The sequence below is a fragment of the Malaclemys terrapin genome, chromosome 23 (assembly GCF_027887155.1).
Source record: "Malaclemys terrapin pileata isolate rMalTer1 chromosome 23, rMalTer1.hap1, whole genome shotgun sequence".
NCBI classification, from domain to species: Eukaryota; Metazoa; Chordata; order Testudines; family Emydidae; genus Malaclemys; species Malaclemys terrapin.
This window is the reverse complement of record NC_071527.1, coordinates 4141953-4160347: the sequence shown is the minus strand read 5'-3', so window position 1 is coordinate 4160347 and position 18395 is coordinate 4141953. Positions and strand designations below refer to the sequence as shown.

At 61.2% G+C, this 18395-nt stretch overlaps 1 protein-coding gene across 4 annotated transcripts; it reads left to right on the top strand.

Annotated features, from left to right (window-relative positions):
* Positions 1–880: 880 nt before the first annotated feature.
* Positions 881–17643, top strand: AVIL (advillin). 4 transcript variants are annotated; one of them, XM_054012797.1, is made up of 20 exons: positions 881–1036; positions 2914–3009; positions 3860–3934; positions 4564–4760; positions 5201–5309; positions 5692–5802; positions 7596–7801; positions 8237–8315; positions 8851–8949; positions 9150–9306; positions 9581–9681; positions 10553–10690; positions 10814–10972; positions 11614–11793; positions 11895–12040; positions 12114–12258; positions 13882–14070; positions 15496–15564; positions 16408–16539; positions 17024–17643. In XM_054012797.1, exons 2-20 carry the CDS (start codon positions 2944–2946, stop codon positions 17135–17137), a joined length of 2472 nt encoding a protein of 823 aa, XP_053868772.1. In that variant the 5' UTR covers positions 881–1036; positions 2914–2943; the 3' UTR covers positions 17138–17643. The 4 variants fall into 4 exon arrangements, with proteins under 4 accessions (XP_053868772.1, XP_053868774.1, XP_053868771.1 ...); XM_054012799.1 differs by lacking the exon at positions 881–1036 and adding an exon at positions 1835–2005 and having other exon boundaries at positions 9153–9306; XM_054012796.1 differs by lacking the exon at positions 881–1036 and adding an exon at positions 1835–2005.
* Positions 17644–18395: the final 752 nt, after the last annotated feature.

Below are 18395 nucleotides of genomic sequence, written 5' to 3'. Positions count from 1 at the left end.
TGTGGGGGCGGGGGGGGGGTGGAAGGATGATGCTGGATCTGCGCCCTCAAGGCAGCGGGCAGGCGGTGCTGCTCTGTCCCTTTGCTGGGTCAGCGGCTTCTGCTTTCCCAGAGTCGTCCCCGCCCCGGCGGCCGCTCGGTTAATAGGATCCGCAGCGTGACCCGCGTGATGCTAATTTCCCGAAGGGCTCGTGGTTCATGGCCGTGTGCCTCTCCCCCGCCCCCCTTGCAGCAAGGGGCCAGCTCTGGGCTTGGGGCCAATGCCGTTAACCTCCTGGTATTGAGGTAGCAGGAGCTGCTCCGGCTCTGGGGATGGCCACGCACGGGCCAGGACACTCAATAACCTACCGCCGCAGGCCTGGTCTGCTCAGGAGATGGTTGACTGTCACCAGCCAGAGCCCAGATGTTTGGCGCTGGGGTGGGCCCTACGCTCCAGGGGGGCAAGAGGGGCTGTGGGGCGTGTCCAAGCCCTCCAACAAGGGGAGGATGGAGACACCCTGGGCCTGTCCCCTTTATTAGTTGCTTATCTTGCTGCTGCTATTTCCCCCCCCCCACCCCTGCCATCTCTGGTGCCCCCTCACTGCAGGGTAAGAGCTGCCCCCTTCAGGGCTCAGCTCCTCCCCCCGCCCCATCTCCTGCCTCGGCTCCGTGCATGTCGCCCGCGTGTGGTTAATTTTCCCCCCTCCCCTTTGAATTATTAATCAGCCCGAGCACTTAAGAAAAATCGATGGGAAGAGGGCGTGGACGGAGGCAAGCCAGGCGGTGCTGGCCTTCGAGTCCCTGCGCCCCCCCCCCGCCTCCCACCCCCCCTTCAGTGCTTTGACCAGGAACAAATAACTGCTTTCCCTCTGCTTTGCCTATGTGGAGCGTGCGCCCAGCCCAGTGCTCATTGGCCAGGGTCGCCCAAAGGCGGCTGAGATGCAAACTCAGGCAAATATAACGCCTGGGTCCGGGCGCGCCGGGTGACTGGGGCTCGTGCCAGCAGCTGCCCCGGGGTCTCCTCAACAGCCGTCTGCAGAGGACAGCAGCGAATTCAGGTGAGTCCCGGCCTGACTTTGGGGTGGCCGAAGACCTAGATCAGCGGCCTTAGGGACCACTCCTGCCTTGGGTGAGGGAGAGGGGCTGGCTGAGCTGGCCCCAGATCTGTGGGGCTCAGGGCAGAGGGTTATAGCTGGGGCTCAGAGAAGTAACTTGAAGCCCCCCCCGCCCCATTCCTGTTGGGCTCCTGGTGCATAATGCCACCATGTGGCTGTTTAATGAGAGAACTGGCAAGGGCCCTCGGCGGCGACTCGGGCAGGGAAAGAGGAGTGAAAAGTATTGAATTAAGGTAGATCTAAACGGGGTGGGGGAAGAGATCCCAGCTGAGGCAGGATCCGAGAGCGGCCATCGCTTGCGCCCTAGGCAGGAGGAACTGGTGCCAACCAAGGGTTGGATCAGGGAAGGCCATGGCAGGTTTCCCAGTACTGGGTTAGCTGGTGCCACATGGGGAGGGGAAGTCTGGCCCTGGGGGTTTTCCTCCCAGGGGCTCAGCACGAGCAGACGCCTGCCCTGCGATCGGGCAATGGTCGGAAAGGGCTGGCCATGTCGGAGAGGAACGAACCAGTGTGAACGGCTTCTGCCAACACCGCCTCGCCCAGCCCCGAAACCAGCACATTCCTGGCTAATCAAACCCAGCTGATGGTGTCTCACCGAGCTGAGGCTCTCCTAGCACTGCGGCTGGGCTGGCTCCTTGGGTCAGGTTACACCATCTGGCTTCAATGACTGAAAACTGGGGGGGATGTAGAGGGGGGGGGAGCGGTTACGGTTTGGGCTGCTGTGAGCCCGGCCCCTCGAACCCATTCTCCTCCAGAGCCTGCAGTCAGGGCGTGTCCCTCCCTGCAGTGCAACGGGCAGCGTAGCTAGATCAGGGCCCACGCCCCGTCTGTGCCCTGGGCCAGCGTGCTGGGTAGCTGGACCCACCCCAGGCAGGGAGCACCCAGTGGGCAGGAGAGATCCCTGCGGTGTTCGTAAGTATCCGCAGGGTGCCCTTGGGTCTGAGCCCTGGCTGCGTCGGCAAAGCCACTGACCCCGGCGAAGCCAGAGGCGCCCAGCCCAGCCTGGGACTAGGGCATGGAGAATGGGTCCAGAGCTTAGAAAACCTGCTCTCTGCTGGGCTCCATCCCCGCCAGTGCAGGGAGGGCGGGAGAGGCTGCTGTGCAGTGTGAATGCGCAGCTCGGCCTGACTCCGGTTGGGGTGGCACAAGAACCAGCTGGGTGGGGCCCACATGCCCTAACAGCTTCCATCTGCTTGGGGGGGGGCAGGCCAGGCCTGGGAAGGAGAATTCCTCCTTAAAGGGGCCATGGAGTCTCCCAAACTCTGGCTGGCGTGACTCAGGGAGAGGCGGGGGAATGATCCTGAGGAGCTGGTGAGCTCTGGCTCCAAGGGAAAGCCCCAAATACCAGGCACCAGCCTTTAGCATCACTCGGGGGAGGGGGACAGCTGCAGAGGTGAGCCCCTGAGATGTGGGGTGGGGCAGATCCCCAGTGCTGCGAGACACGTGGGGGGGGGAGCTTCTCCTGGGCGTTGGCTGCTGATTCACGCTGCACGCATCACCCCCGAGGAACATCCACCTCTCCTGGGTCCCAGGCAGCCCCTGCAGACAGGATCCGGGCTGGCCCTTGGGGGTGGGGTGGTCTCATACGGATGGTGCACCCTGCTGAGCTGCTTGGGTCCCATCTCGTGCGATTTGGGGGATCCCCTACCCCACATTGCCTCGCTTCACCCCTTTAATTCCCCCCCCAAAGCACGCAGCTTCCGGGCAAGGCTTTTACAGAAGCTTTTTACACCCCTGGCTGGCTCAGCTGGGACGTCAGCTGCAGTGTCGGGGGTGGGCTGGCCTTGGCTCTGGGCTGACTGTCCCGTCTTGCCCAGCAGCTCCCTGGCGAGTCCCTGGCGCAGGGCGCGATGGCTCTGAGCAGCGCTTTCAAGGCGGTTAACAACATGCCCGGCCTCATCGTCTGGAGGGTCGAGGTAAGTGGGGCTGGGATCCCCTTGGAGCTCCCAAGCTAAGTCGGGTCTGGCCTGGTAACGAGGGCTTGGCTGGGAGACCTCCAGGGTGCAGAAGAAAGGGGTATGGGCAGTGGGCTAGCAAGTGCTTCCAGTGGGCCACTTGTCTTTTCCCACGGCCCTTTCGTGGGGGCTGGGCTGAGGTGCGGTGCCCTTGCCTAATTCCAATTCCAGCCCTTTATGCTCTGCGTCCCTAAAGGCTCCAGTGTCCAGGTGGGCGTCTTCACTTCCTATCCCAAACGATGGTGTAGCATTGCTGGCACAGCTGCCCCGTGCCCCTGGTGATCCATGTGGGGTACTCCCATAAACAGCTGCCACGCCCCTCCCCAGAGGTGGCTGCATTCCAGTGGTGGATGTGGGGTACTCCTATAAACAGTTGTGTTGTCCCTCCCCAGAGGTGGCTGCATTCCAGTGGTGGATGTGCAGGACTTCCATAAACAGCTGCCATTCCACCCCCCAGAGGTGGCTGCATTGTTGCCGACCACCAGGCCAATGCTCACCCCCAACTCTGTAGGCTTCTGTCCAGATCCCTGATGGCCCAGCCGGCTCCTCCCTCCTGGCTCTTCCTTTTGCCGGCCCTGCCCTGTCTGGGGGAGCTGAGCGGCCCATGGGCTCTGGGTGGCCCGCCGGGGAGAGTCTGGCTGGTGCTTTTCCCCTTGGGTGCACACCCAACGCACCATTTCGGCTGAGCTGCTGGTGCGGGTGGGGGGAGGAGGTGAGGGACACTCTGGGAGGGGGGCTGTTGTGTGCCCCATGGCTGACGCCAGGACAAGAGGGGCTGCTCTGGTCTCAATGCACTTCTGCCTCCCCCCAGAAAATGGACCTGGTGCAGGTGCCTCCGAAATCCCACGGCAGTTTCTATGAGGGCGACTGCTACGTCCTCCTCTCGGTGAGTGCCCCCAGGGAGCCGCCACCACTGTTGGGGGGAGGGTCATTAACCCCCATTCCCCAGGCCGCCGACCTGCTGGGACTCGCTCCAGGGCCCCTCGCTCTGCTTTAACCCTGATGGGTGTGGGACAGACAAGCAGCTCGGGGAGGCTGCTTTGCAAGGCTGATCTCTTCCATTTCCTCCTTCCGCCCCCCTCCCCTCCGCCTTGGAAGAGCTGCAGAGAAGGTGTGAGTGTGTGGGGGGGAGAGTAGCGCCGATGAAAGGCGAAGGCAACAGCAGTAGGTTTAAGCTTGACAAAAGAAAATGGTCTGTGCGACGTCCTGTTAGCCTGTGGGACTCCCTGCCACATGATTTGGAGGCAATCGTTCTGGTTAGGATTAGCGCGTGAGTGAGGATAGAGCAAGGAGAGCTTGTCTGTTTCGGCTTCCGGGTGGGCCCTGACAAACTGATCCCCAGTTGTAGCAGGGCAGGGTGTCAGGAAGAAATTCCCTCCCTCCCTCCCCCATGCAGTGGAGGAGGGGACATCTGCCAGCTGGGATCCGGGAGCACCTGGCCCCCGGCAGTCCCGATGCTGGTCTGATCGGCGGGGAAGACGCAGGGTCACTCCTCGGGCTCTGTCCCTGCTGCAGACCCGGCGCTCGGGCAGCGTCCTGGCCTACGACATCCATTACTGGGTCGGGAAGAGCTCCTCGCGGGACGAGCAGGGCTGCGCCGCCATCTACACCACCCAGCTGGACGACTACCTGGGCGGGGGCCCCGTGCAGCACCGGGAGGTGCAGGGCCACGAGTCGGACCTCTTCAAAGGCTACTTCAAGCAGGGCATCATGTGAGTAGGAGGCCGAGGGGCCCTGTCCTGGTGGGCCTGACCAACCGATCCTCCCGCTTGGAGCCTCATGGAGGGACAGGATCTCACTCCAGCTGCCCACCCCACCCAGACGTCCTGGGCGTGTGTGGCCTACAGACCGTCCCCACCCACCCAGCCCCCACGCGGGGACGTCTGGGGGAGGGTGTGGCCTACAGACCACCCCACCCACCCAGCCCCCACGCGGGGACGTCAGCCTGCAAGTATTGCAAGGAGCTGTGGCTGTAGCACCTTCTGGGGCTGGGGGGTGACGGGGCCGTGTTTGCTGGGGTGAGGACGGTCCTGGCACCCCGCGTGTGTGTCTCCCCTTCCTGCCCCGTGACGGCCCTTCCTCCCTGCCGGGTTGGCCCGGGCCCCCCTTCCCTGCTGTGGGCGCTCACCCTTCCCCTGCCCCTCTCCCCCAGCTACAAGAAGGGCGGCGTGGCTTCAGGTATGACACACGTGGAGACCAACGTCTACAACGTCCGGCGCCTGCTGCACGTCAAGGGGAGACGGAACGTCACAGCCACCGAGGTGAGCCTGGGCTCCGGAACCTGTGCCGGCCAGCGCGGCCTCCACCTCCCGACCCTGGCCTGGGCCACCGCCTGTCCTATCGCAAGGCAGCCTCCCTTCTCCCCTGCGTCCCCTGGCCTCTGATTCCCTGGGGCCAGCGTCGCCACTGCCTTTCTGGTAGAGCCAACGCTCCACCCGCCCCATGCCCGCGCTGCCTTCCCACCCTAGTGCTGGCGCAGTCCCTGCCTCCCGATTCCCCCAGCATGGTGGCTGCCCCACTGACCGCCCTACCAGTGCCCTTCCCACTTCAGTGCCACCAGGGCCACTGCCGCTCGGTCCTCCCGCTTCCCCTGGTGCCAACCTCCTCACGGCCTCCTCTCTGTTCCCCTGCCCCCGGCCGCAGGTGGAGATGAGCTGGGACAGTTTTAACCTGGGGGACGTGTTCCTGCTGGACCTGGGGAAGGTCATTATTCAGTGGAACGGCCCCGAGAGCAACACCAAGGAGCGGCTGAAGGTAGGAACCTCGCTGGACCTGCCCCACCCTGCCCTGGATTCTGATTACTCCTTCCGCTGTAGGGAAGGGAAGTTTGGACCATTCTCCTTCCCCTGGATCTGGATCAGAACCAGCCCCCTAGAGGGGAAAGGCCTGTATCCCGCTCCCTGGCCCTACTGGGCTGGCTCGGAACCAGCGCCCTAGAGGGGAAAGGCCTGTATCCCGCTCCCTGACCCTACGGGCTGGCTCGGAACCAGCACACTAGAGGGGAAAGGCCTGTATCCCACTCCCTGACCCTACGGGCTGGCTCGGAACCAGCACACTAGAGGGGAAAGGCCTGTATCCCGCTCCCTGGCCCTACGGGCTGGATCGGAACCAGCACACTAGAGGGGAAAGGCCTGTATCCCGCTCCCTGGCCCTACGGGCTGGATCGGAACCAGTGCACTAGAGGGGAAAGGCCTGTATCCCGCTCCCTGGCCCTACTGGACTGGCTCGGAACCAGCGCCCTAGAAGGGAAAGGCCTGTATCCCGCTCCCTGGCCCTACGGGCTGGCTCAGAACCAGCACACTAGAGGGGAAAGGCCTGTATCCCGCTCCCTGACCCTACGGGCTGGATTGGAACCAGCACACTAGAGGGGAAAGGCCTGTATCCCGCTCCCTGGCCCTACGGGGCTGGCTCAGAACCAGCCCCCTAGAGGGGAAAGGCCTGTATCCCGCTCCCTGGCCCTACTGGGCTGGCTCGGAACCAGCGCCCAGGGGGAAAGGCCTGTATCCTGCTCCCTGGCCCTACGGGCTGGCTCGGAACCAGCGCCCTAGAGGGGAAAGGCCTTTATCCCGCTCCCTGACCCTATGGGCTGGATTGGAACCCAGCACACTGGAGGGGAAAGGCCTGTATCCCGCTCCCTGGCCCTACGGGGCTGGCTCAGAACCAGCCCCCTAGAGGGGAAAGGCCTGTATCCCGCTCCCTGGCCCTACTGGGCTGGATCGGAACCAGCGCCCTAGAGGGGAAAGGCCTGTATCCCGCTCCCTGACCCTACGGGCTGGCTCGGAACCAGCGCCCTAGGGGGAAAGGCCCTGTATCCCACTCCCTGGCCCTACGGGCTGGCTCGGAACCAGCGCCCTAGAGGGGAAAGGCCTTTATCCCGCTCCCTGACCCTACGGGCTGGATTGGAACCAGCACACTAGAGGGGAAAGGCCTGTATCCCGCTCCCTGGCCCTACTGGGCTGGATCGGAACCAGCACCCTAGAGGGGAAAGGCCTGTATCCCGCTCCCTGGCCCTACGGGCTGGCTCGGAACCAGCACACTAGAGGGGAAAGGCCTGTATCCCGCTCCCTGGCCCTACGGGCTGGATCAGAACCAGCGCCCTAGAGGGGAAAGGCCTTTATCCCGCTCCCTGATCCTACGGGCTGGATTGGAACCAGCACACTAGAGGGGAAAGGCCTGTATCCCGCTCCCTGGCCCTACGGGGCTGGCTCGGAACCAGCGCCCTAGGGGGAAAGGCCTGTATCCCGCTCCCTGGCCCTACGGGGCTGGCTCGGAACCAGCGCCCTAGAGGTGGGTGCGCTCTGTACGACACCCTGGAAGGGCATTTGGCGAGCGCTGGTTCCTCTCTCCACAGACCAGGTGAGCGTGCGGGGTGCCGAGGCCGGTCTGTGTTTGTACTCAGTCTGTGATCTGCCCTTCACCTGTCCCCTCCGTGTCTGGCCGTCCTGCCTTTTCAGACAGCACAGGCTCTCGGGCAGGGGCGATCTGGTGCCTTTGCCCAGTGCGCTGCGGGGAGCCGATGATTGGTCTCTTTGGGGGGTCTCATTTAGGCCATGCTCCTGGCCAAAGACATCCGCGACCGGGAGCGCGGGGGGCGGGCGGAGATCAGGGTGGTGGACGGCGACCAGGAGGGAGCCAGCCCGGAGCTGACAACAGCATTGCAGAGCGTGCTCGGGGACAGGCCGCGGAAGATCAAACCCAGCACCCCGGACGAGGTGGTGGACCAGCAGCAGAAGGCCACCGTCCTGCTCTATCGGTAAGCGGGGAGGAGGGTGCAGTGCAAAGCAGCGGGGGGGCGCATCATACAGAGGCTTCCCCATCTCGCTAGCTCCAGGGCGTTTGCCTGGCCTCTCTCCCCATCCCTCGCTAATCCGCAGCTCTCACACAGGCTTAGATTGATCCAAGCGCAACGGAGCTGGCTGGGTTTTGTTCCTCGGGGATCTTCCTCCAGGGACGCCCCCCAGCGCGGCTGGCGAATTCACAAACCAAGCAGGGCTCCTGGTGGCTCCTGGATTTGCTGCAGCATCGTTGGGATGGGCCCTGACGGCCCTGTGCCCGAGAGACCAGTAGAAAAGGGAGCAGGTGGAAACTGTCCCATCGGATTGCCCTGGCGTCTGCTCCCCTCCTGGGCCCGGAAGTCCCCACATCCCCGGCTGCCATGGGAATAAATCCACCCCTCTCCTTTCTCTAGTGTCTCGGACTCCGGAGGGAAAATGCAGGTGCTGGAAGAGGCCACGAGGCCGCTGGTGCAGGAGCTGTTGACCCATGACGTGAGTGAAAGCCGGGGGCTCCTGGGGCATCGTCGGGACTTTCGCCATGTGCCGTTTAAAACCCATCTCTGCGCCCTGGGGCTCTGCTCCTGTCACTCCACTTCACCCAGAGCCCCACCTCTGCCTGCCCGGCTCTGCCCTGCGTCCCCAGCCATCTAGAGTCCTCTTTGCAGGATGGGGCTAACTCTGAGACTGGGGCGGGGGATAGGGGGACCAGATCATCCCGCATCTGCTTCTTGCGCCTTCCTTTGCCGCGTCTGGCGCTGGCCACTGTCAGAGACAGGAGACAGGGCTGGACGGACGTCGAGGCTGATCCACTCTGGCAACTCCTACGTCCCCTTCAATCCGGGGCTGGACTGAGCGCTGGGGTGTGGTCCGGGAAGCCCCCCGAACTGGCGCATGGTGCCTGATTGGATCCTTTGCGCCCCATTTTAAACCCCAACCCCCCCTTCGCGCCTTATAGGGCAAGGCAGGGGAGCCTAGCATGGGGCCAAATCAGCAGCCCCAGGAAGTGGTTTAACCTTTTCCTCCCCAGGACTGCTACATCCTGGATCACGCCGGGACCAAGATCTACGTCTGGAAGGGGAAGGGGGCTACCAAGGCAGAGAAGCAAACAGCCATGGCCAAAGCTCTGGTAGGACCGAGGTTGGGGGAGGGGTCTCGCTAACCGTGATGCGGGGAGGGGGAGGAGCCGATACAGACCGGGGACGAGCTGGGGGCCTGGAGTGAAAGCAGGATTCCTGACTCCCTGCCGCCAGAGGGTGGGGGCCCCTGGCCGGGCATCCGGGTCGCCCCCCTGACCGGGCTCCTTGCCGCTTTCCGCCCCCGGCCCAGCAGGAGTTCATCAACATGAAGGGCTACCCCTACGGCACCAACGTGGAGATGGTGAACGACGGAGCCGAATCCGCCATGTTCAAGCAGCTATTCCAGACATGGGCCGTCCGGGACCAGACGGTGGGGCTGGGCAAAGCCTACAGCGCTGGCAAAGTGGGTAAGGAAGAGCCTCCTCTCTCCTGGAGCTCGCACCGTGCACGGCTGCCTTCCCCCCAGCCTGCAGGGAGACACGGGGCTGCTCTGGTCGTTTCCTAAACTAGCCCCCTACCCCCATGCCGAGGTCTTCCCCAGGGTGCCGGGATACAGCATATAGGGGTAGACGCTGTGGGCTATAGGGTCCACACTGACAGCTGCGACCCTGACGCCCGCATCTGCTGCTCCCTCCCTTCTGCTAGGCTGCTGCCCAAACCCTGATGCTCTTTTTTTTGCAGCCAAAGTCAGCCAGGAGAAGTTTGATGCCACGCTGCTGCACGCCCGGCCCAAGCTGGCCGCCCAGGAGCGGATGGTGGATAACGGGGAAGGGAAGGTGGAGGTAGGAGCCGCGAGCCGCATGGAAGCCGAATGCTCTGTTGAGTGACCCCTCTGCCCTTTCCCTGGCAAGGCAGGTGTCTCTTTAGCCCCCGTGGCTGCTGGGACCAGGGGGACCCGGGACCCTCCGCTCGCTGAGGTGCAGCCTGGGGCCCTTGCGCCCGTCGCAGTGCCCAAGCTGGCAAGCCCCAGGGGAGTCCCGCGCCTGCGAGTGGCTTGGGAATCCTTAGTCGTCGGGCCTGGCTGCACACGGAAGACGCCCAAGTGGCTCGCGGCGTCTCTGGGCTGAGCGGGCCAGACCTTCTGAATGACCCGAAGCAGGGGCGTACACAGGAATAAAAATCTGGCTGCTTTCGGAGGGGCACTTTCTGGGGCCCCGCCCTCCCCGTGGCCGGAGGAGCTGGCTCTCCCCCATGGCCTTGGGGCAGTGGACCCTGGGGTGGTGGAGCTCACTCTCCCCAGTGCCGGAGGATCTGGTTCTCCCTGCTGCAGCCCCAGGACCAAAGGAGCTGTCATCTCCCGCCCTGGCTGGGCTGGAGGTGTTCTGTGCCCCCACTGATTGGGGAGGGCCCACGCCCCTGCATGCTCCCCCTTTGCGCAAGCTCCTGCCCCAAAGAGGGTCCCGCGTCTGGCCGATTTCCTATGGCCCCCTTCCCCTTCCAAGCTTTGTGCAGGGAATGGGTGGGGTGCGGCCTCCCCATAAGCCAAAACTCCCTATGCTATGGGGCAACAGTTTGAGTCTGGGGGAGGGGAACCTGCTTTTAACGGCCGCGTTACAAAGACCGTCCTCGTCCCGGGGTCAGCGTGGACCGACCGGCCACCTGAAGAGCCCAGCGCTACCATTCCCCCGCTAACATCACTTCCGTTCGCTCTAGGTCTGGAGGATCGAGAATCTGGAGCTGGCGCCGGTGGAATCCCAGTGGCACGGCTTCTTCTACGGCGGAGACTGTTACCTGGTGCTTTACACCTACGGCGTGAACCACCAGCCCCGCTACATCCTGTACATCTGGCAGGTAGGCAGAACCCGTCGCCCCATCTCCGCTTCACGGTGCGCCGCCCAGAGGCCTTGCCTCGCCCGCGGGAGCGGAGACTCCTCCGGGCCGCCGGTCTGAGCTGGTTCCTCTGTTCATACCCAGGGTCGGCACGCCACGCCGGACGAGCTGGCTGCCTCCGCGTACCAGGCGGTGGAAGTGGACCGGCAGTTCGCCGGGGAGCCGGTGCAGGTGCGCGTGAGCATGGGCAAGGAGCCGCGCCACTTCCTGGCCATCTTCAAAGGGAAGCTGGTCATCTTCGAGGTACGGCCGCGCTGGCGGGAGCAGGGTGAAGGGGAGGCTGGGGGCAGGAGACGCTGGGCTGGATTGTCCAGTCACCGGGGCAGCTGCTGTTTCAATTAGAGGCTGCTGCCAAGATCAAGGACCCTTTGCGCCAGGAACTGCACGAACACAGAGCTGGAGGCAGCCCTTACCCTGAAAAGCACCATCTACAACGGACAAGGGCTGGGAGGGGAAACTGAGGCACGAAGCGGGGGGGGGGGGGAGGGTCACGCAGTAGATCAGTGGCAGAACTGGGAATGGAACCCAGGTGTCTGTTCCACACTGCCTCAGTTACAGGGCCTAGACTCTTCCTCCCCCCACCCCGCTTGTTGCTGGAGTGAAGTAGAAGCAGACGGGCTTGGAGCAATAACTGCTGTGCGGGGGCTGGGGGTGGATCGTTTCACTAATGAGTGTTTCCCCATTCCCAGCTGTGGTGGCCTCCCTCCAAACCCTCTGCAACATGAGGTTCCCCCGGTAGCTCTCTCCTTCCCCAGCACGGACCCTACCCGTGCCTGCCGTAACCCACCTGGAACCACTAGGCCCCGCTCTCTCTCTCCTGGGGCCCTGTTGGGGCTCGGTCTCAGGCACCAGGGCTCGGTTCACCCCCCCCCACTTCTCTCTAGGGTGGGACATCCAGGACAAGCAGCAACGAACCGGAACCACCCGTGAGGCTCTTCCAGATCCACGGAACCGACCAGTCCAACACCAAAGCCATGGAAGTCCCGGCGTTCGCCTCGTCGCTCAACTCCAACGACGTCTTCCTGCTCCGGACCCAGACCGAGCACTATCTGTGGTACGGCAAGGTAAGGGGCAGCCAGTGGGAAGCGAACCCGCCCGCGAGCGGCCCTCCCCTGTCGCCGTGCGCCACCGCCAGCGAATGCCAGCTTGTCTGCTTGCCCGCCAGGGCTCCAGCGGGGACGAGCGGGAAATGGCAAAGGAGCTGGCTGCAACCATCTGTGACGGCGCCCAGGAAACCGTGGCCGAAGGGCAGGAGCCAGCAGTGTTCTGGGAAGTGCTGGGAGGCAAAGCCCCTTACGCCAACGATAAAAGGTACCAGGGCACAGAGCGGGTTGCACTGCCCGGCTCAGCTGGGGAGGGTTGCTGAAGGAGCTGTGTGTTGCAGGCTCCAGCAGGAGGTCCCAGATAACCCGCCCCGGCTCTTTGAATGCTCCAACAAGACGGGACGCTTCGTGGTGACGGAAGTGACCGACTTCGGCCAGGATGACCTGAGCGAAAGCGATGTCATGCTGCTCGACACGTGGGACCAGGTGCGCTGGGAGAGCAAAAGCCACTGGTTCCCTGTTTGCCCAGCCCCGAACAGGGGCGCCTGTTAGCCAGGAAAATTCCTGGGATGTGGGTTTTCCAGGGGGCTTTTTAATTAAGGACACATCAGCTGTCCCAGTGTGAGAGTTGCCCAGAAGTGGGATGGTAGAGGGGTTGGCTACAGGTCAGGGGGGTCCTGGTAGAACTGGCTGTCTGGGGAACTTGGAGATGGACTAGCGGGGGTGCGGCGGGTCAGGATTGAGGGGCATTGGTAGACCTGGGGGAGCGGGAGACCCAAGACTGGACGATGCACAAATCCCAGCTGAGGTTCTTTGGCCTCTGTTAAGCAGGAGGTCAACCAGGTTATTACAACCGGCCCTTCTGGCCTTAAGCTTCGGCTCCAGTCCCGTTCCCGTAGGGTTACCATATTTCCACAATCAAAAAAGAGGACAGTGGGGGCGGGGAAGCCCCACCCTAGCCCCGCCCCATCCACTCCCTCCCACTTCCCACCCCCTGACTGCCCCCCTCAGAACCCCAACCCCCCCTGCTTCTTCTCCCCTGACTGCGCCCTGCTGAGAACCCCCCCACCCTAACTGCCCCCCCCCCAGGACCCTACCTGTCCCCTGACTGCCCTGACCCTTATCCACTCACATGGGTGGCAGGGTTGTAGAAATTTTGGTGGTGCCCAGAACCCCCCCTCCCACCTGCTTAAGACTCTGGGAGGGGGGTTGGATGGGGGAAGGAGGTCTATGGTGCAGGTCCTGGGCTGGGGATTAGGGTGCAGGAGGGGTGCAGGGTGCAGGTTTTGGGATAGAGTTTGGGGGTGGGAGGCGGTGCAAAGGGAGGGGGTGCAGGCTTTGGGAGGGAGTTTGAGGGCAGGAGGGTGTGTGTAGGAAGGGGGAGGGAGATTGGGAGGGAGTTTGGGGATAGGAGGGGATGCAGGGGTGAGGGCTGTGGGTCTGGGGATGAGGGGTTCATGATGCAGGAGGGGGCTCAGGGATGGAGCAGAGGATTAGGGTGTGTGGGGATGAGGGCTGGGGCTGGGGGGTTTGGGGCGTTGGAGAGGCTGAGGGCTAGGGTGGAAGAGCAGGGTAAGGGCAGCCTGTCTTCCCATTAGTGGATGGGGGCACTAGGACCTGGGGGCAGCAGACAGCAGTTGCTGCTGGCTCTGGCAGTACAAGCAGACAAGGGAGAGGCAGGCAGGTAGGGGAGGCCGTGCGGGGGGGGGTAGCAGGTGGAGGCCAGGGACCCATCCAGCACTCCCCCGCTCCCTGACTGCCCCCACCCCCGGACTCCCCTTACCATTCTGGATCCACGTGTTTGCAAAACACGCTGCCCGGTTTGTGTGTTACACAGGGCTGCAGAAAGAGGGCGGGGGGGAGCCGGGGAGGGCTCTGGCTGCTGGAGGCCAATGGGAGCGAGTCAATCGGCCCAGCCACCCAATCAGCAGCCGCACCCTGCATGGAAGGGAGGGAGGGAGGCGAGGGAGAAAAAAACCCCGGACAGGACGGCTATTTAGAGACGCAAAAGCCGGACCTGTCCGGGGAAATACGGACGGATGGTAACCCTACGTTCCCGTGCCTGGCTAACTTGCGTTCCACTGACCAGTGAGACTTTTCCCCTTGCAGGTCTTCTTGTGGCTCGGGACGGACGCTAATGCCACGGAGAAGGAGGCAGCGCTGGCCACTGCTTGGGAATATCTCCACACCCACCCCAGCGGGAGGGACACTGACACACCCATCTTGGTGGTCAAGCAGGGCTTTGAGCCCCCCAACTTCACGGGGTGGTTCGTAGCCTGGGACCCACACAAATGGAGCGTGAGTATAAATACGGTGGAAGCCTGGGCACAGCACGCTGGTGGGAGAGTGGGGTGGGCGGCTCCAGCCGGGAGACGGGGCAGGGTTTCTCATGCTCATCTGCTGCTCTGGATCAGAATGCACAGTCCGGGGCACCTGCCTCTCCTCTCTGCTAACACAGGGCCTGGCCTTGAGCAGTTGGGGAAAAGGAAACGGAGCCTTAGACTAGCAGGGACCAGAGAGGGCTTTTTGGTTGCTGATAAGGAGCCAAGGGGGAGATTGTTGAAGGCACACAGGGGAGTTCGCTGCCCAGTATCCACTGCCTTTCCCCGGAGGCTGGAGGCCTGGCTGATCTCCACACTCAAGTCTCCAGTTTCTTCTCTCCTCTCACTCGCGTGGGAACGATGGAGAATGTAAAGAGGGGAGGAGAAAGTCAAGGCAACATAAGGAATAAGGCTGGGCCAGAGAAGAGGACAGGTCACTCATTTCCAGCAGCCTGGAGCGCTTGGGCAACTGTGTGCGAACAAACAACATGCATTTTAATATGGCTAAATGAAAAGATCTAGGAACAAGGAAGGTAGGTCATCCTCACGGTGTGGGGGACTCTATCCTGGGGAGCATGATGGCCAACCAGCTGAACATGGGCTCCCAGTGTGAGGTGGTGGCCAAAAGATCTAATGGGATCCTGGGCTGCATAACCAGGTGAATCTCGAGTAGGAGGAGAGAGAAGTTATTTCGCCTCCGTATTTGGCACTAGTGCGACCGCGGCAGGAATCCTGGGTCCAGTTCTGGTGCCCACAATCCAAGAAGGATGTTGATAAATTGGAGACAGGGCAGAGAAGAGCCACGCGAATGATGAAAGGATTTGAAACCTGCCTTGTAGTGATAGACTCAAAGAGCTCGATCTATTTATCACCGTCTAAGTAGCTACGTGGGGAACGAATATTTAACCATGGGCTCTTCGCTCGAGCAGTGAAAGGTAGAACACGATCCACCGGCTGGAAGCTGAAGCTAGACATTTTCAGACAGGAAATAAGGCAAAAGCTTTTAATGGGGAGAGTAATTAACCACTGGAACCATTTCCCAGGGTCATGGTGGATTCTCCTTCACTGACCGTTTTTAAATCAAGCTTGGCCGTTTTTCTGAACGATCTGCTCTAGGAATTATTTGGGGCAGTTCTCTGGCCTGTTATAGGTCAGACTAGATGATCACAATGGTCCCTTCTGGCTTTGGAGACTCGCTGACAAGGGATTCACTCAAGCTGCTCTCTCCTCCTCTAGTTGCATTCCCAGGTTGACTGCAGGTGTTCCCCGCTCTGGTATGGTAACAGCTGGGCAGTCCTGCACCCACTTGGGGCACCTCCCCGTGAACAGGGCAAGACTCCACCCTCCCTGTTGTTGCTATAACCATGGCTAATGGGGTTCTCCGCTTTCTGTGTCCTTCCAGGAAGGGAAGACTTATGAGCAGCTGAAGGAGGAGCTGGGAGATGCTTGTGCCGTTGTCAGGATCACAGCTGTGAGTTGTGTTTGTGGCACGGGGTGTGAGGGAGGCAGCCGGAACTGGGTGGGATTCGGCTCAGGTGGCCAAAGATTGGGAGGACTTCCAGGAAGCAAACTGACCACACGTCTCCCGCCCTGCTGCAGAGCATGGGGTGGGACATGTCCCCTCGTGCCAGGATAGCAGGTGTCTGGCCCTCTGGGGAGTCAAATAGAGAATCTGCATGCTGCTACGCCCCTAACTGGTCTCTCCTTGCCCCACTGTGCCCATACTTACAACTTATAGCTAGGTTGCGGGCGAACTCTCCTACGTGCCCTATGTCCACTGGGTCTTTCCTGCCTTTCTCATGCAAGACCCTGTGCTGGGCAGCCACCCGCCCCGCTAAAGCACCGAGCACCTGCCGCTCCCATTAATCTCCTCACAACTGCTACAAATCAGCCCCTAAGCGCCTAGACAAACGGCTGTGCTCACAGAGCTGAAGCGACAACCCACTATGTTTACCTAGCACCTTCCAACTAGAGAGATCCCAAAGCACATTGCAAATGGCACATGTAGGAATGCTTTCCCCTGCCAGAGAAATGCAGCCACCTCTGGGGTAGAACACAACAGCGGTTTAACAGTGCATAGCAAAAAGAGCCCATTTCTGGGTCCAGGTGACGTGGGATCTTGTAGCTACACGAAACTGTAAGGGGACCTGCAGGGAGACTGAATGCAATTGAGGGGATCCCAGCAAGAACAGCTAGACCGCGGAGCTCTTTCATTCAGCCACTTAACTGAGTTAGGACCAAAGTCTCAGCAGAGAGGGGCCCTGCCTCTCCTGAGCGCGCGAACTTGACGTGCTCCGGGGTTTCTCCTGCGTAGGATCTGAACGGGACAGCTCTCTCTCCCGGCCCTGGGGCCCAGAGTGCTGGCGTGGTTCAGTTCTACCCTCTAGAAGTGCTAACCAACCAGAGGGAGGAATTGCCTGGAGACGTAGACCCAGCCAAGAAAGAGGTGAGCTTTGGGGACCAAAGCTTGGGCGCTTGGGCTCAGAGCCTGCAGGGCTTTAGCCCCACAACTCCCACTGATTTCAACAGGTACCTAAACCCCTTTGGGAATCCAGCCCTGAAAACCTTCCCTCTCGCCGGCAACACCCTGGAGGAGCTGAGGGTTTATTGGTGAGGCCTAAGGGGAGAAGCGAGTACCCACTGCCCTGGTTCTTGCTACCTTCTGGGACTGGGCAGTTCCAGCAGGTTGTTGGGCTTCCATTGAGTCAATGAACTTCTGTCTCCTCTTAGTAACTGTCCAGTCTGCAGCCCCGGCTTTCCGCTGCCAGAGCCCGAGTCCCAGCCCAGCGCCTCCTCGGCTCTACGGAAAAGCAGCCCGGCCTCCCTTCCTACCTAGCTACGCCCCCTTAGGTTCCAAAATGACCTTCCCACGGCCACTGCACCGCACCCCACCCCACCCCTGCTAATCTGCCCGGCCTTTTCTCTGCCAGAATTACCTCTCCGAAAGTGACTTTGTGGCTGTGTTTGGAATCGGGAGGGAGGAATTTGCTGCTCTTCCCAGCTGGAAGCAGATCAACTTGAAGAAAGAAAAAGGGCTCTTCTAATGAAGAGAATGGCACGCCCCGCCAACAGGCAGAAAACATCCAGAGCCCCACATCATAGGGGTGGGCTCTGGCTTACCGGGTCTATACTACACCTGGGACCGATGCAGTAAGGGACAGGAGGGGGGGTGTGGTTTTTACTCTTGCACGTGTATTCGATCGGCTGATAGTTTAGCTTTTTATACACATTTAATGTCATTTCCTTTGTGGCCGCGCAGCCAGGCATGCGGGCTGCATTTCAGCTTCACCCGGCCGGCCAAGTGCAGGAGGCTGGAAAACAAAATGCTACATATCACTAGCTCCGGCTTTCAAACTTCAGCAATTGTCTCAAACCTTTAGTGCTGTTGGCAGGACAACTGTACCTGCTAGCATCTCCTCTCCAGAGGAACACCTCACGCAGGTGATGCTAGTTTGCAAACAGTAGAAGGGCCAGTTCTAGCCAGTCTTCTGCCTGTAACCTCCCCGCCTGGGTCATTTTTTAAAAATAAAGATGTATCATATGAACTAGATGTTGTGTGTTAATGCTTATTACCAAGCAAGCTTGGTGGACAAAACTGTGTGAGCGCTGCGGCCTGCACTTAATTCCCTAGTGTCCAGGTGGATTTCTCCGAGGACCTGCCAAGAAGTTCTTTACCCCCATTTCTTCAGGCTTGCCTCTGTCCATGTTGAGTCTTAAACAGAATCAAGACCCACAAATCCCCGCCTACTGCTACACCTCAGCAGCCAGGCATTTAACTGCGTCACCAAGTTACAAGCTCGCCAAGGCTATTAGGTATCACAGCTGCAGCCGGTAACTGATCAGACTCCCCCTTGATTGGATGCAGCAGGGTCTCAAAATGCACCCTCGTGCACTGCAGCTCTGTCTCCAGGGGAGTGGCTGTAGCAGAGACACACCTGGCCAGAGATCTATTACAGGCTGAAAATTTCCTCCAGGCAAAGATCATAGCCCCTTTATCACAGGTTGGAGCCAGCTGAAGAGGAAGGTGGCAGTCCTGTGTACAGCCAAATATTCACTACTGTTTGGGCTGGAATCAAAGTGGAAGCTTCTCCAGCTGGCTAGCCAAGCACTGGAGCCTTGTTCCTAGTGGGCAGCGTACATGTCCCTGGTCTGCTACACCTGCTGAAGAAACAGCTTGTGCCCCTTGAGACATCACTCGGTTCCTGGCAGGATAGTGTGTGCCCAGGGGAAGGAACTGTTCTTCGGGTGGGTCTAAGCAACATAAGGCAACACCCCCGCAGCACTGCTAGCTGGCTGTCCTAC